Source organism: Orcinus orca, chromosome 8, assembly GCF_937001465.1.
Source record: "Orcinus orca chromosome 8, mOrcOrc1.1, whole genome shotgun sequence".
In the NCBI taxonomy this organism is placed as follows: Eukaryota; Metazoa; Chordata; class Mammalia; order Artiodactyla; family Delphinidae; genus Orcinus; species Orcinus orca.
This window is the reverse complement of record NC_064566.1, coordinates 51,611,602-51,628,098: the sequence shown is the minus strand read 5'-3', so window position 1 is coordinate 51,628,098 and position 16,497 is coordinate 51,611,602. Positions and strand designations below refer to the sequence as shown.

Below are 16,497 nucleotides of genomic sequence, written 5' to 3'. Positions count from 1 at the left end.
CCGCCAGGGAAGTCCCTACATTTCTTTTTATTAATCTAAGGATAAACTTTATAGACTTTATGATAACTGGTAACATTTATAAGCAGTCACTGAATATTGTTATGGAGATTTTATGTTACTTTAACAAATCTTATTTAATTTTATATTTTGTTACCTACACTTTTGGGGATAATGGAAAGTGATTTAACTCTCCCTGTGAAAAGACTTCTTGGTATTTAGAATAGAAAGAGTATAAAACAATAAACAACAATTACTGAGAGAAGATATGATGAGACATTAAGAATTCCTATGGAGGGAATTCCCTGGCAGTCCAGTGCCAGGGGTTAGGACTCCGTGCTTTCACTTCTCCCTGATCAGGGAACTAAGATCACACAAGCCGAGCAGCTGCACAGCATAGCCAAAAAAATAAAGAAAGTTAAAAAAAAAAAAAAAGAATTCCTGTAGATACCTATAAATTATGTACATCAGCTGAACCTTCTTGAAGGTATGCAAATCAGTACAATTTAACCTTGTTTTATATGTGGAAGATAATGCAAATCAGCAAAATTATGTATAATTTAACCTTGTTTTATAAGGTCTTAATTCAGACTATAAAGTTTCACTGACATTTCGTGAGAAATTTTGGAAAACATTCTTTTTTTTTTTTTTTAACTCATTTAGAATTTATTCAGAGTGCAAGAGCAGTCCTTGAAAGGATGTTAACATGGTCTGATTTGCATTTTGTTTTGTTTCTCTCTCTCTTGTTTTTTTTGGTAGCAGCATTATTGAAATATAATTCACATATCACACAATTCACCCATTTAAAGAGTAAAATTCAATGCTTTTTAGTAAATCAGAGTTGTGCAACTATCACCACAATCAATTTTAGAACATTTTCCTCATCCCCAAAACAACCACACCCACTTACCTGTTATCTGTCATGCCCAAGTTCCCCCATCCTCCCTAGCTCTACTTTCTGTCTCTATAGATTTGCCTATATAAATGGGAACATACACTATGTGGTCTTCTGTGACTGGTTTCCTTCACTTAGCATAATGTTTTCAAGGCTTATCCATATTGTAGCATGTATCAGTACTTCATTCCTTTTTATTGCTTTTTATACTGTTGAATAGTATCCCATTATTTGGGTATACTACATTTTATTTATCCATTCAACAATTGGTGGACATTTGGATTATTTTCTATTTTTGGCAAATATCCTATTTTTAAACAATGTTTATGTGTAGACTTTGTCATTCACTGTGGGTTTTCTTTTCATAGAATCTCTAAGGAAAAATAGAACTTTTCCATTTTGGTAGCAATGGTTGCTGCATGCTATCACCTTGATTTAAGAATTTTTTGTTTCGTTTCTGTGTCAACTAACATAAAATTGAATTTGATGTTTGCAAACCGAGGATTATGATTTCAGGTTAAAGCTACACATCAGAAGCACTGAGGCTAGACTTCCCTAGTGGCGCAGTGGTTAAGAATCCTCCTGCCAATGCAGGGGACACAGGTTCGTATCCCTGGTCCAGGAAGATCCCACATGCCACGGAGCAACTAAGCCCGTGCACCACAACTACTGAGCCTGCGTTCTAGAGCCCACGAGCCACAACTACTGAGCCCGTGCGCTGCAACTACTGAGCCCGCGTGCTACAACTACTGAGCCCATATGCTGTAACTACCGAAGCCTGCACACCTAGAGCCCGTGCTTCACAATAAGAGAAGCCACCACAATGAGAAGCCCGAGCACCACAACGAAGAGTTGCCTCCACTCGCCACAACTAGAGAAAGCCTGCACACAGCAACGAAGACCCAATGCAGCCAAAAAAAAAAAAAAAAAGAAGCACTGAGGCTTTCAAGATCAAAATACTCTAGTGATAAATCTACTATGAAAACATTATTTTAGGCATTCTAGATATTAAATTATACCAGTATAATTTTAAAGATAATTGAATAATTTCAAAGGTTTTCTTAATTAATTTGCTCTTGTAGTATCTCAAACGTTACTTAGAAAACTTGGAATCACTTTTTATATTTTTCAAGTTACCTTCCTTAGGAAGTTTATGTCATGTTATAGTTTAGTTCCTCTAAAGGGTAATTTTTTACAGTTTAAAATTGTGACCAAATTAACCAAACAAGAATGTGGAAAATAGACTCTGGGAATATTATAACCTAAATATTTTTACTGATGGTTTTTTGTTCTTTATAAAACTACATGTGCATTTAACTTACTTCTAGAAATATACGTCTTTCTTTGAACTGTTAACACAACCATGTGTTCAATACTATGGCCTATTTATAGGATTAAAAATTTTAGACCAAGTTACCTGTGGCTCAGTCAGTGCTGTAATTGGAGTAAATGTAATAATGTTTAGTTTTCTAATTTGTCTTACATGAGCTGGAAACTAAATATATGCTATGCTTATCTATATAAGGAAAACTAATACATACTGTGATGGTTAATTTTGTGTCAACTTGGCTGGGTCACAGTGCCCAGAAACTTGGCCAAACATTCTGGATGTTTCTGTGAAGGTGTTTTTTGGATGAGATTAACATTAAATCAGTGGACTTTGAGTAAAGCAGGTTACCCCTGCCCCCATACCTAAGTGGGCCTCATCCAATCAGTTGAAGGCTTGAACAGAACAGACTGACCTCCCCCAAACAAAAAGGAATTCTACCAGAGGACTGCATTTGGACTTGAACTGCAACTCTTCCTTGGGTCTCTAACTACATATGCAGGTCTATGCTATATATTTTGGGCTTGTCAATTCTCCATAATTGCACAAGCCAACTCCTTTTAAAAAATCTCTCTTTATGGGGACTTCCCTGGCGATCCAATGGTTAGGACTTGGTGCTTTCACTGCTATGGCCAGGGGTCAATCCCTGGTTGGGGAACTAACATCCCGAAAGCCACGCAGCATGCCCCCCCCAACTACCCAAAAATCTCTCTTTACATATACACACATATCCTGTTGGCTCTGTTTCTCTGGAGAACCCCCTAATATACATATTAATATGAAAATAATTTCTAATCACTGTGATTCTTTCATTTATTCCCTCAATAATTGTTACTGAATTATTGTATATTCCTAGTGCTTTTCAATATATAATTTCTACAGTGTTTCAGTTGTAAGTTGTAAGTATTTCATTTGATCAATGCTCTTTAATTTTCTTTTCATTTGCTTTGTTTTACTAGCTATAGTTATTTTATTATCTATGTATTAGCACTCTAAGCCTACTTTAATGTTATGTACCTTAATAAAGGACTGAATATTTGTAATGGTTGGCAGTGAATGAATTTGCTGCTATATTTCCTTTGAGAAATAATGGAGGAAAAAATAGAATCTATTAACAATCATGGATTTTAGGGAAGGCACTGAAAAACCATGTGATCAAGTTGTTTCTTATATAAAAATGGAAATGTTAGCCATCTGATCACCAGCTGAAGGCCTGTCATCCTGTAAAAAAAGTGGGGTAGGGCTTCCCTGGTGGCGCAGTGGTTGAGAGTCTGCCTGCCGATGCAGGGGACACGGGTTCGTGCCCCGGTCCGGGAAGATCCCACATGCCGCGGAGCGGCTGGGCCCGTGAGCCACGGCCGCTGAGCCTGCGCATCCGGAGCCTGTAATCCGCAACGGGAGAGGCCACAACAGTGAGAGGCCCGCGTACCGCAAAAAAAAAAAGAAAGAAAGAAACTGGGGGAGAACTTGCATTTTCAGAGCTATGAGCAAAATGTGAACAACTGCTATGTTCATGCTCTGCTTTATGAACTGAGCTTTATTTCAATCACACATTAATTCACACAAAGAAGCATCTTTTAACTCTTAACAGTGTTTTCCCAATATAATTTTGTTTTTTGTTTTTTTGTTTTGTTTTTGTTTGTTTTTTGCGGTACGCGGGCCTCTCACTGTTGTGGCCTCTCCCACTGTGGAGCACAGGCTCCGGACGCGCAGGCTCAACGGCCATGACTCACAGGCCCAGCCGCTCCGCAGCATGTGGGATCTTCCCAGACCGGGGCACGAACCCGCGTCCCCTGCATCGGCAGGCAGACTCTCAACCACTGCGCCACCAGGGAAGCCCCCAATTTAATATTTAAAATGCAGGGTTTCTTACTTGACAACAAAGATTCATTAAAGAATTTAATCCAGTTTTGTTGTTGCAAATGTTCAAAGTAATTCTACCTCGTTTTGGGTGGCCATTTCCCCCACCTTTTTTTTTTTTTTTTTAAGAAATCAAGAAAGAGAAGAACAAACAACAAAAAGTCATGGACAGGGGTGGGGGGGGGTCGGGGAGGTGCGGGTGGGTGTGGGGCTTCCCTAGTGGCGCAGTGGTTAAGAATCCGCCTGCCATTGCAGGGGACACAGTTTCGAGCCCTGGTCCGGGAAGAGCCACATACCGCGGAGCAACTAAGCCCGTGCGCCACAACTACTGAGCCTGGCTCTAGAGCCCGCGAGCCACAACTACTGAAGTCCCTGTGCCTAGAGCTTGTGCTCCGCAACAAGAGAAGCCACCAAATGAGAAGCCCAGGAACTGCAATGAAGAGTAGCCCCCGCTCGCTGCAACTAGAGAAAGCCTGCGCACAGCAACGAAGACCCAACACAGCCAAAAATAAAATAAATAAATTTACAAAAAAAAAATCAGTGTCTTTTTCATTTTCAGTGTTTCAAACAACGTTTTTAAAATTTTAAAGTTCCAAAACTATAAGTACATATATATATATATATATATATTTTTTTTTTTTTTTTCAGTGAACTAGATGTGAAACAGGTTTGTAGAATGCACTTATCTGTACCCATTGTGGACAAAGAATGTCTGCCTGCCGTATCAGTAAACAAAGAATGTTGAGACTATCAGTCCATCAGCCACTGCAGCCATCACCAATGGTGCACCCTAAGGAGATTCATGATGGAGAAAAACAGGATATAATTTTATTTAGCCCAGACCCTTGCATCTTCCCATACACAGAAGAGTGCTAAATTCATTAACGTGAGATATCTGGTTTTTCTTTAACTAGCAATAATCTTTTGATGTTCAGCTACCTGGTGTTTTTGCAGAAACTCCTATATACCCTGGCTCCTCCCCTACCTCTTCAGAACAGTCCTTCAGAGGTATCTGAGAGGCTGTATCCTGGGCTTAAGGCCTCAGTAATGCCCCAAATAAAATATAATTCTCAACTTTTAGGTTGTGTGTTTTTTTCAGTTGACACCAAACATTCTTCACTTTCTCCATAAGACATCTTATGATTTGGATGAGCTGTACCTCTAAAAATCCAGAGGTAGAGTGTCTGTAGCAACACCCTGATCTGCCTGGCTCCATCCTAAGGAAAAGAGAATTTAACAGGACTTCTAAAGAAATCCATGTTGAATCCTGGTGATATCTACTTCTCTTTTTAGTATCCACACATCATCCTTTTAACAGTCCCTTGAATTTTGCTAGGGACGAACAAACATCTCACAGGTATATAGTCTTTGAAATCCAGATTCTTCCCTGTTTTGGCAATCAGGGCAACACATTTATTTCCAAGCCTTTGTTTTACTCTATTTTTCATGTCTCCTCAGAGATCACCGACCAGTTCAGTAGTCTCACCACAAACTTGCTGAGTATCCTGGGAATCCGTTCATCACAGCCAAAGACAGAAGCTTACGTGCAAAAGCTAGGCCAGCAGTGGATGGGAGACTCCACAGTGCCAGAAATAAATTTGTGGCTGGATTTTTCAGTTTCCACTTTGTTTCTGCCAGGATCATATGCTCAGTGTGTTTTTTCTTTTCTGCTATGATTATCCAGTCCCATTCCAGCTATAGTCTCCTGGCTGACAATTCCTTCTGCTTGTGGACAAAAAATACACACTGAGCTGATTAAACAGGGCTTAAGTCATGGCGCACCATTCCTAACCGTGTTACATTAGGCAGATGATTTAATCTCTTTGGCACGCATCTGTAGGTCAGAGGTTAATACCAGCCTCACAGGGTTATGTGAAGAATCCACACTGAACCTGAACATAGTAACTGCACTCACTAAATGTTCATCTTCCCAGATCCTCCCATTACACTTCCCAAGGGCACTTTCAACAGCAGCCCAAACAGCATGCATTGAGCCTCTACTATATGTCAACTGAAGAAAAACACACGACCTAAAAGTAGCGAGTTAAGTTTTATTTGGGGATCTTACTGAAGACAATAACCCAGGAGACGGCCTCTCAGATAGCTTTGAGGAACTGCTCAGAAGAGGTAAGAGAGAAGCCAGGATAAATAGGCGTTTCTTGCTGGAAAAAAAATGTAGTTGAACATCAAAAGATTACTGTCAATCACAAAGAACAGACATTCAAATTAATGATTTTAGTGCTTTTCTGTATATGGGAAGATGCAAGAATCTGGGTTCATTTAAATTATTCCTTAGGTATGCATCTTAACTATCTAGTGCCAATAGAATCCAAAGCACAGAATACTTCCTGTTTTTCTCCATCCTGAATTCCTTTCAGGGCTCACGTGGGTGGAAGCCTGCCGTGACTAATGGCCAGATCCTTAAGGAAATGGAATGGTGGGCAACATTCTTTGTTTACCAGAATGGCAGGCAACGGTCCCTGTCCACATCTAAAGCGGGTCTTAGAGTGTTGTGATACTAAAAATATAGGAAATAGCTTCCTGCTCTAGAAGAGCTTACAATGTAGTCAACGATATGGCTTCCACGACCTCCACGAATTCTTACAACAGTCCCAGACAGCCGCCAAGACTGAAAAGAGGTAGAGGGAGTCAGAAGGTACACAAAAGTAGGGACATAGAGTCCAAGGGCGAACACAGACTATCTGCTTCTACACTCCACGTGCACGTGTTTGTCCGGCCACAAGACACAATTACCGGTTGTTTACGTGTCTGTCACCCCCATAAGACCACCAACAACCTGAGGGCGACCCAGTCCCGGTTCACCTACCATCCCTTTCTCATGCCGGGGCCTAGACACGCAGCAGGTCCACGCCCTGTTCGGCCTTCTCACTCGAGGGGCTCCTGACCATTGGCTCTTCTGTAAGTGGGGGCGGGAGCGTCACGCTCCGTGACCCCTCCCCGTCCTGAAGTCCCCGAGGAGCCCAGGACAGGACCCGGAGGCAGCGGGAAACCCAGCCGCACCCAACGGCTGTTGGCGGTGATCGGCCACCTGCTGCTGCAGCCCAGATTGGCTCCTTCCTCTGGCCCCACGGCTCCCTTAACCAATCGCCAGCGAGGCCGGTAGGGAGGCCCCGCCCCGCGGGGTCCCGCGCTGGCACCTGGGGAGAGCGGGCTGTCTGCGGAATCACGGGCGGCTGAGTTGGGACCAGCGGACTGCGTCCCTTAAAGGAGAGAGTGCTCTTCTACCCGAGCCTCTGGGCGCTGTTAAAAGGAGCCCTGGGCTTCCCTGGTGGCGCAGAGGTTGAGAATCTGCCTGCCAATGCAAGGGATACGGGTTCGAGCCCTGGTCTGGGGAGATCCCACATGCCGCGGAGCAACTGTGCCCGTGAGCCACAATTACTGAGCCTGCGCATCTGGAGCCTGTGCTCCGCAACAACAGAGGCCGCGATAGTGAGAGGCTTGCGCACCACGATGAAGAGTGACCCCCGCTTGCCACAACTAGAGAAAGCCCATGCACAGAAACGAAGACCCAACACAGCCATAAATAAATAAATAAATACATTAAAAAAAAAAAAAAAAAGAGCCCTGGCTAGGGGCCAGAGGCGTGTACGACCCTGGGCAGCCTCTGCTTCTTTCCGGGAGTCAGTCTTGCCATCTTCACGATGAAGTTGGCGCGGCGAGGGGTAACCCTATGGGGAAACGAAGGGGCAGACGCTGGGATCGGCTCCCGAAAATGGAAGTGGAGAAAGGCGCGGAGAAAACCCTGGGCGTGGCGGTCTCTGCGGAAATGCTGCAACTAAAGGGCCGCCTCCCAGCCCTCGGAGACCGCAGGTCCCGCCCCCGCCCAGCCGGCCGCTCCCCATAGATCGAAGTCGCGCCGCACCCTCTGCCTGCCTCTCTGCAAACCCGGCCGGCCGCGCCTTTGGGTCGAGTACAGTCTGCTCTCCGTGGATGCGCGCTCCGCCCGCCGACTGACATATCTGCCAGTACTTGATTGTTCTCCCTGCGGCCCGGTGAGCCCGGCCCCGGCCCGCCCCAGCCCTGCGCCCGCTATATCTGCCCTACTCCCGCTACCCCGGCGGAAGGGAGCCGCGCGCCACCTTTAATTTCACTCCTCACCTCCCGCCCTATTTTGTATTTTACCTTTTGTTGTTTTTCTTTCTCTCTCTTCTTTCACTCTTTTCATGTCTTGCTTTTGCTCTTTACCTCTCGCGTTCAAATGGCTGTAATATAAGCCTTCACCCTTCCACTTCCTCTCCTCGGCCGGGGTGGGGGACCTTCAGCGAAGACCAGAATGACCTCTGCCACTCCAGGCGGCCCCAGGCCATTCCGGGGGCTCTTTCTGCTGGCAGGAGGCTTTGAGCTGCTTGATGCAGCCTCAGCAGGGCCTGCTCCAGCCCCTCTAACCTCCTCGCAGCCCCGCTCTGGTTCCTAGTTGACTCAGCGAGTCTCTGACCCATCATGACTCCCCCACCACCGCCCCACTCCTGCTCACCACAGTCTGCTGTGTTGCGGGACGCTTCTCCAGAATACTGAGTTCCACTAAAGGAGAAATCTGCAACAGAGCAATGTGTGATACTAAGAGAGCAGACGGGGGAGGGAGGACTCCTGGGTTCATCCTCTCCTCCAGTGTGTCCCCCTCCTCCAGTGTGTGCACTTAATTAGTCCCCAGCTGCCCTGTGGGAAATGGACCCTGTGCCCTACCCTCACACCCCCCTGATAAGGATTGAGTGGGCTTATGTGCCTTGAACAGATGGCCCTTTCCTTGCTGGGGTGTGGTCCTTTAAGGTCCATTTCCCTTTCTAAACTCTCCTCCTTTGCCCTCACCTGCAGGACACATAGTATGACCATTAGGTGTTTCATCTCCCAGCCATTTTCTATGGAAAACCAAAGGGATCAGGCCATGATAGCCACTGGCAGCTTTGAAGAATGGGATGCCTTTAGAGAAGCTTGATCTTGAAGGCCTCAGCGTGCGATCTAACAGAGCCAGGTAAGAGTCCATTCTAAGGGAGGGAGGGGTCTTCTACTGCCTCAGCCCTGTGGTCTGGGGGCAGGTTTAGCAGGACATTAACACAAATAACTAGCACCACCGTCCCAGTAAAGTCACTCTTAGCATTCACAAAGCACTTAAGGGCCAGAGCCCTTAAGCTGACCTGACAATCCAAGGATGGTAATCCCCATTTTACAAAGGAGGATATTGAGGCCCAGGTGGGACAGTGATTAGCCCCAGGTCACCCTAGGAGTCAGCAGCAGAGTTAGGACAGGACCCTGTTGTTCTAACTACATATTGTTGACTCAAACTTTTGACTATCCTTAAGATTACAGTTAGTAATCAGGTGAAACTGGTTATTTGCTGGGGATTGTAATATATTATTAACTCTTTCTCGTTAGGCCTGAGTTTAATCTTCTTAGTATGGTCTTTAGCACGGAGACCTTTGCCTTCATACCCATGCCTCTGAAGGACCTGACTTATGGCAACCCCAAGGCAACATTCAAAATGGCAACTTAGCCTTTGCACTTGTCTCTGAGGTGGGCAGGGCCTGGGCCTTATTCTTCTCTGGCCCTCACAACACGTTGCAACCCAGATCAAGGTCAGGACATGATTGACTCATGTCATCATGTCTCTGATGCCCAGAGAAGGGAATGCCGTTTGCCTGAACCTTCTCAGAACTGTCACATTGTCATGAGAGAACTTCGGTGTTGGACCTCCTCGTGAAAGGCCTGGGGCTGAGAAAACAGCAGGAAAGAAATGAGCTAGGCACAGTGCAAAGCAAATAGCATAAGCTTTGGAGCCTGCAGACAGGACGCTTACTAAGTTCCCTGTTCTGAAACATGGAAGTAAGGGAAGCCACCTCACAGGGCTGCACTGACAAGTAAGTGAGCTAGTAGAATGTGCCAGGCAGAGCGGGGAGGAAAGGTGTGGGGCACTTCCTGGGGAACGAGGATGTCAGGGCAGGGACGCTGGGGGTTCTGGAACACCTTCACCAACCCCTTCTGCTGCTTGAGTGCCAGTCTTCACTGAGCCTCATGTGGGCCAGGCTCCAGGGAAGCATGAATAAGGCCAGGAACTGAGTGGTGAGTCGCCTTTAGACTTCCCTGTTGGCCCAGCCACCTGGGATGAGAAGCCCAGGAGGAAGAAGCCTGGTGAGCATCTTGTTTACATGGGTCTGTGTGTTCACAACTGACTGCCACCACGTCATTCCTCTGCTGGCCAGCGCTTTCCTCCCGGCCCCAGCAATGGGGGCAGCCCATTAGGTGAGGCTCAGAGCAGCCACTCCTATGTAGTGAAAGAAACTCAGGGGAGAGAAGCAGGTCACCCTCCTCCACTGGGGTGCTGGGCTCACTTCCTCCTAAGGCAGGGGAGGAAGGTGTTGTTGCAATTCTGAGAACAAAATGGAGGTTTGGGTTTCCTTTGTCACTATAGCTCTGACCTGCACTTCCGCATCCCCACCTCTCATGAAGATGTGGATCCCTCTATGTTATAGGAGGAGAGGAAACTGGCCAGAGAGGGAATAGTTTTCCCACCCCCCGGGGTGGGGGTGGGTAGAGCACCTTATGCACTTACTCTCAGCCCTGAGAATTGCTCAGTATCCTTCAAGGCCCAGCTAAATGCTACCTTTTCTAAGTCTTTTCTGATTACCCACCCTTTCTTCTCTCCCAGTGGAGTTGGATGTTCCCTCCTTTGCACTTTGAGACTATGTTCTGCAAGCCCCAAATGCAGCTTGAATCACCTGTCCATCCCATGCCAGACAATAAGCCCCCCTCTAGGGTAGATATTGTCTCCTGCGCCTCAGTGAGCCAGTGCCCAGCAAAGCAGACTCCTTGAAAGAGTGCCTCTAGAGAGCCCAAGCTGTGTGCAGGCTGGTGGGGAAGAGAATTAGACTGAATTGAAGGAGCTGAATAGGTCTTGTTCACTCCTTTTCTTCTAGACTTAGTTCAAGACCCATAGGAACCTCTCCTGCTTAAGACATCCAGGGCATAAGCCTGTGGGTTTGTGCCTGTCAGGTCTTGGTCTAGCTGAAACCTTTTCCCCACTTCTGTCTGCCCTTTAAACGGATCTGCAGCATCAGGAATGTGGGCATCAGTGAAATTTCTGCACCCAGCAGACACAGGGCTGGGCCAGTGCCTGTGAGGTAGCACTAGGATAGCTGTGATCCAGACACTCCCTGTGGTGAAAAGGAGGACTTCTCAGGAATGAATTGCTTCTCCAGCCCCTGCTTGAGTGCCTGTGGAGCTCACTCCTATTTGCCCTCCAGGGGCAGCTCTGGGTCCTTGCTTAGGGAGGTGGTGCTATCAGGGAAAGTGGGGTGGGGTAGTGAGAAGGGGGGGTCTGGAGCTTCGGCTTCTGATGGACCTTCTCTCTCCTTGGCTTAGATTCCAGCAGAGTTCCTCTGTCTCGTCTTGTTGCTGATTGAAGGTGCCCCCTTCTTTTTTCTTCATCTCCTGGGAGGTAGCAGGAATTGGCATTATGGTTGGGTTCAAGGCCACAGATGTGCCCCCTACTGCCACTGTGAAGTTCCTGGGGGCTGGCACAGCTGCCTGCATTGCAGATCTCATCACCTTTCCCCTGGATACTGCTAAAGTCCGGCTGCAGGTGAGGAGATGAAGCCTGGGGTTCTGATGGTGGCTAGTCTGCTCCCTCTCCAAGACACAGACTCCTCAAGGGCCAGTGGGGTTTTTCGGCGCTGTAAATTTTAGAGCGTAGGGATGGAAGGAGATGGGGAGGGCAACCACCTGCCTTGGCCTTGCAGATCCAAGGAGAAAGGCAGGGGCCAGTGCAGGCTGCGGCCAGTGCCCAGTACCGCGGGGTGCTGGGCACCATCCTGACCATGGTGCGCACCGAGGGCCCCCGCAGCCTCTACAAAGGGCTGGTCGCCGGCCTGCAGCGCCAGATGAGCTTTGCCTCCATCCGCATCGGCCTCTACGACTCTGTCAAGCAGTTCTACACCAAGGGCTCTGAGCGTGAGTGTGGAGCTGGGCCATAGGCCTCTTGGCCTCTTCTCAGTGATGGTTGATCCTCGTTCTTTTAGCTGCACAGTTCCTTTAGGCCCCAAGACCTCTAGGAGGAATTTCAGATCAGAGGAACTGAGAACTAGAAGGGTCCCTGATTCTCCTAATGATTCCTGAACACCTGGGCTGTGCCAGGCTCCAAGTAGGGCATCGTCTCATAACAGTCCTCACAACCACCTTGGGAGCAGGTGGTATCATCCCCGTGTTACAGAGGAAGAGGCTGAGGCTTGCTCGGGCGGGAGGGACTTGGCCAAGGGCACATAATGGGGAGCCAGAAAGAAAACACACTGAGGACTTGTGCCTCCAAGGCCAGCACGCTTCCATTCCACCTTCTCAGCATGCCATGCCCACCCTCCATTTTACACGTGAGGAAAATGAGAACCCAGATCAAAAGGTTGACTTTTCCCAAGATCACACGGCAGGGAGAAGTAGATCAGGGATGAGAACCCAAGTCCTATGAATCCCAGTCCTTGAGAAAAGCCACTTCTCTCGGAGCCTTTCATATTTGTCAAATGGAAATGATACTTGGGAATTCCCTGGCAGTCCAGTGGTTAGGACTTTCACTGCCAGGGCCCAGGTTTGATCCCTGGTCAGGAACTAAGATCCCAGAAGCCGCACAGCGCTGCCAAAAAAAAAAAAAAGGTTCTGATTTCTCGGGGCTGCTGAGTAGTTAAAATGAAGTGAATGAAAATGCTTTATGAAAGAAAGCATTACGTCTCATTTTGCCCTGCTCCTCGCTCTGTCCCAGTGCCCAGCACGTAGTAGACACTCCCAGTGATAGACTGTATGATGCAAAAAGTTCTTAGAGCAGGGCTAGTCTGTGTCTTATTACCGAAAGGTTACAGTGAAGACAGGAAATGGCAGTGACGTGGTTTTGGTGAGGAGAGGTGGGAAATGAGTGTAAACCCAGCTGGCCACTGACCCCCATGGTTCTCCCACAGATGCCGGCATCGGGAGCCACCTCCTGGCAGGCAGCACCACAGGTGCCTTGGCTGTGGCCGTGGCCCAGCCAACAGATGTGGTAAAGGTCCGATTCCAGGCGCACGCCCAGGCTGGAGGTGGCCGGAGGTACCAAAGCACCATTGAGGCCTACAAGACCATTGCCCGAGAGGAAGGGTTTCGGGGACTCTGGAAAGGTGTGTACCAGGTGTTTTCCCTTCCACATCCTCCTCTTCCCCTATTCCTTGGTCTCACATAGGCACCATTTCTTTCTGCAGGGACCTCTCCCAATGTCGCTCGTAATGCTGTTGTCAACTGTGCTGAGCTGGTGACCTACGACCTCATCAAGGACACTCTCCTGAAGGCCAACCTAATGACTGGTGAGTTAGGGTAGATGTTGCTGGGTCTCACCTTCCCCCAAACCAGGAGCCAGTGTGGGTCTGCCTGGAGACCACATCTTTTCATCCCATTTCCCCTTTGCTTATGGAGTGAGTTTCTCTTTCACTGAACTGAAGCCAACTGGGGTGAAGTTTCCACTCTGCACGTTGAGGCGCTGAGGCTAGATTGGCAAAGTGACTCTCAGAGACACTGGGAGAGATCCCAGCTGCAGTCTCTGTGTCTCTAAAACCACGAGATCTTAGCTACTTAAATCATCTCTTTCCTTTTGGAATTATGGGGTGAGAAGTCCTGACTGCTTCCCCTGCTCCTCCTTCTTGGCAGATGACCTCCCTTGCCACTTCACTTCCGCTTTCGGGGCGGGCTTCTGCACCACCATCATCTCCTCCCCTGTCGACGTGGTCAAGACGAGATACATGAACTCTGCCCTATGCCAGTACCGCAGTGCTGGCCACTGCGCCCTCACCATGCTCCAGAAGGAGGGTCCCCAAGCCTTCTACAAAGGGTGAGCCTCTGATCCACCCCACCCAATTCTAGGCCTCCTGGCCACCTGTACCTATCACACAGGTGGGAGAGAACCACCCAGAACTGAGTGGTTGCTGTGGCAACCATGTGTCAAACTATTTCTGATCCTGGTCCTGGCATTCTCGTGCTCTTAACTCCTTCCTCTCAGAGTTGCTATCATGCCTACTTTGTGGGTGTTAAAATGGAGACTCACAGGGGACTCTTGCTCACAGGCCACAGCTCCATTCCCTGGGCCCTCCCAGCTTCCTTTGGGACAGAGCATCTGGGTTGGATTGGATGCCAGGGCCCAGCAGGGTGAAAGAGATGACGTGTGTTTTCTCCCCTCTAGGTTCATGCCCTCCTTTCTCCGATTGGGTTCCTGGAATGTGGTGATGTTCGTCACCTATGAACAGCTAAAACGGGCCCTCGTGGCTGCCTGTGCTTCCCGGGATGCTCCCTTTTGAGCCTCCCCTGCTGATCACCTCTGGCTTTGGCTGCAGCCTGGACCTGCTTCCCTTTTCCTCCTCCCCTCATTCCCTTCCCTCTCTCCCCACCCCTTCCTTCTGCTCCCTTTCCCACCACCTCCCTTCCCTCTCCCCACATTTTCACCCCTCAGCTCCCCGTTTCCTCTCACAGTCCTGATGGAGTTGACCCCAGCTGACACTGTGGGAAGCCTGGACAAGCCAGCATCTCAAGCCCTCAGTCCCTTGAGAAGTTCAGCCTGACTCTTCGTCCTGCCTCCTGCCCCTGAGCCCGACTAGCACGTCACCCATAAAACAAGCTCAACCTTGGCGTCTCCTCCCTCTCTGTTACCAGAGGTCTTGGTCTAATGGGCCCTTTTGGCACCTGGTAGGCAGGGGAGGAGCCACCTGACTTGGAAAGGGGGGTGTGACCCATCTTCCTCCAGCAATCTGGGTGGAGGTCATCCGGTCTGCTTCTCTTTCCAGACCAGGCCAGGGCTGAGGTGGCAAGTAAAGGAGCGGCCTGGAGTTAGCAGTGGCCTTGCTCTCTCGCCACACCACTTGAGCTTTCACTCACCAGTGTCTGGTACTCCAGTACCTGCCTTTCCAACCCCCCCAGCTGGCCCCGGGCCTGTTAATCTGCAAAATGAGTGTTCCTGTTTGCCCTGCTTCTCCTGTGCTGCTTGGAAGATTTAGAGGAACTTAGGAACCTTAGATGCTGTAGGCTTATTTTATTCCATTTTACAAATGGGAAATCCACCTCCCCCAAGTCCCAGGCTTAGTGAGGGCAAGTCAGGTTGCTTCCCATCCTCCACAGTCATACCCTTAGGAGGCGGTATAACTGCATTGGGTGGGACAGGCTGTAGAGCAGACACCCAGCCTCAGCCGGAGTCTTTCCATTTAGAGTCTCACCCTCACCCCAGGCTAGAGATCCCAGGGAGGTGGTGACAAACCAGGGGTGTCAGCCTCCCTGTCCCTCTTCCTACCGTCTGTCTCCAGTCAGGAAAGCAGGTGGGCAGGGCTACTTCTGTTTCAAGGGTTAGGGGACTCTGTGAGGTTCCAGAATCCCAAGGCATCTCGTGAAGGGCTGGGCCCTTAGAATTAAGCCATCCAGGCCCGTTTTATAGATGTCTGAAGAAGCTGAAGGCTGAGACAGGTCATGCAGGCAAGGACACAAGGGAAATCAGCCGCTGAACTGGGACTAGGACTCAGATTCCGCCCTCCCCCTGTGCACTTTTCCCCTAGGGGCTGGGGTCCTTCAGGAATCCTGTTGGGCAGCTGTGAAGCCAAGCCCAGAGAACGTGACCTTCCTGTTTAAGTCAGCTGGTGCTACTGTGCCTTCCCCACTGGTCAGAGCAGGAGGCTGGGCCCTTCAGTGCTTGGGCAAGGGGTCCAGGATATTAGGGTTGTAGAGAAGGAAAGAGGGTCCAGGATTCCTCACCTTACTTTTTATTTTTATTGAAGTATAGTTGATTTACAACCTCACCTTACTTTTGAGCTGAGGTCTCATAGTCCCCAAGAGGGACAGGGTTGGGTGCAGGAGTCACGCCAGGGTGAAGGTGGCAGGGAGTCGGCATAAGTGGAGGACCCGGTCAGTGTACTTAATGCACCTTAATTCTCACATTAATCCTCTGAGGCAGGATTTGTTTTGCACCAGAGGAAACTGAGGGGCAATTTGTTGCCTTAGGCATTGTCAGCTGGCTCATTCACCAGCCTTGTGTTTCAGACACTGGCATGGACATGAGGCCACCAGACTTCATCACGGTTCTAGGCATGACCCTGAGACAATGAGGGGCTGGGAAAGGTGGGAGGAACCACTGGACAGCATACCAGGAGGCCTCAGTAACTCCTCAACCCTTAATGCCTATAAAATACCTGACACAAAGTAGCACTGAAGGCCACACTGAGGTAATAACAACAATCTCATAAATGGCTCTCACAGGCCTGAGAGTCTCACCATGAGGAAAAGGTTAAGAGCAGGCCTTGCTGCTGCCCTAGAGGACAGCTGGAGCACCAGAGTTTCACAAGGCAGGCCCTCACCCACTTGCTTGCTCTCAGAACAGGGCACCTACCACCACCTCTCCACCTGGGTCCTACCTCAGGGCAGA

General features: G+C 48.6%; 1 protein-coding gene across 1 annotated transcript; it reads left to right on the top strand.

The window, feature by feature from the left end:
- The first annotated feature begins 7,243 nt into the window (after positions 1–7,243).
- Positions 7,244–14,719, top strand: UCP2 (uncoupling protein 2). Its single transcript, XM_004279781.4, has 8 exons — positions 7,244–8,092; positions 8,913–9,069; positions 11,454–11,673; positions 11,831–12,041; positions 13,031–13,225; positions 13,307–13,408; positions 13,749–13,929; positions 14,278–14,719. The coding sequence occupies exons 3-8, from the start codon at positions 11,548–11,550 to the stop codon at positions 14,390–14,392; spliced, it is 930 nt and encodes a 309-aa protein (XP_004279829.1). The 5' UTR covers positions 7,244–8,092; positions 8,913–9,069; positions 11,454–11,547; the 3' UTR covers positions 14,393–14,719.
- The last annotated feature ends 1,778 nt before the right edge of the window (positions 14,720–16,497 follow it).

Excerpts from the sequence above, each read along its gene's own strand:
- UCP2 (XM_004279781.4), top strand. The coding sequence starts at position 11,548 with ATGGTTGGGTTCAAGGCCACAGATGTGCCCCCTACTGCCACTGTGAAG. Across the intron at positions 13,226-13,306 it reads GTTTCGGGGACTCTGGAAAG|GGACCTCTCCCAATGTCGCT; the intron begins GTGTGTACCAGG and ends TTCTTTCTGCAG. Across the intron at positions 13,409-13,748 it reads GAAGGCCAACCTAATGACTG|ATGACCTCCCTTGCCACTTC; the intron begins GTGAGTTAGGGT and ends CCTTCTTGGCAG.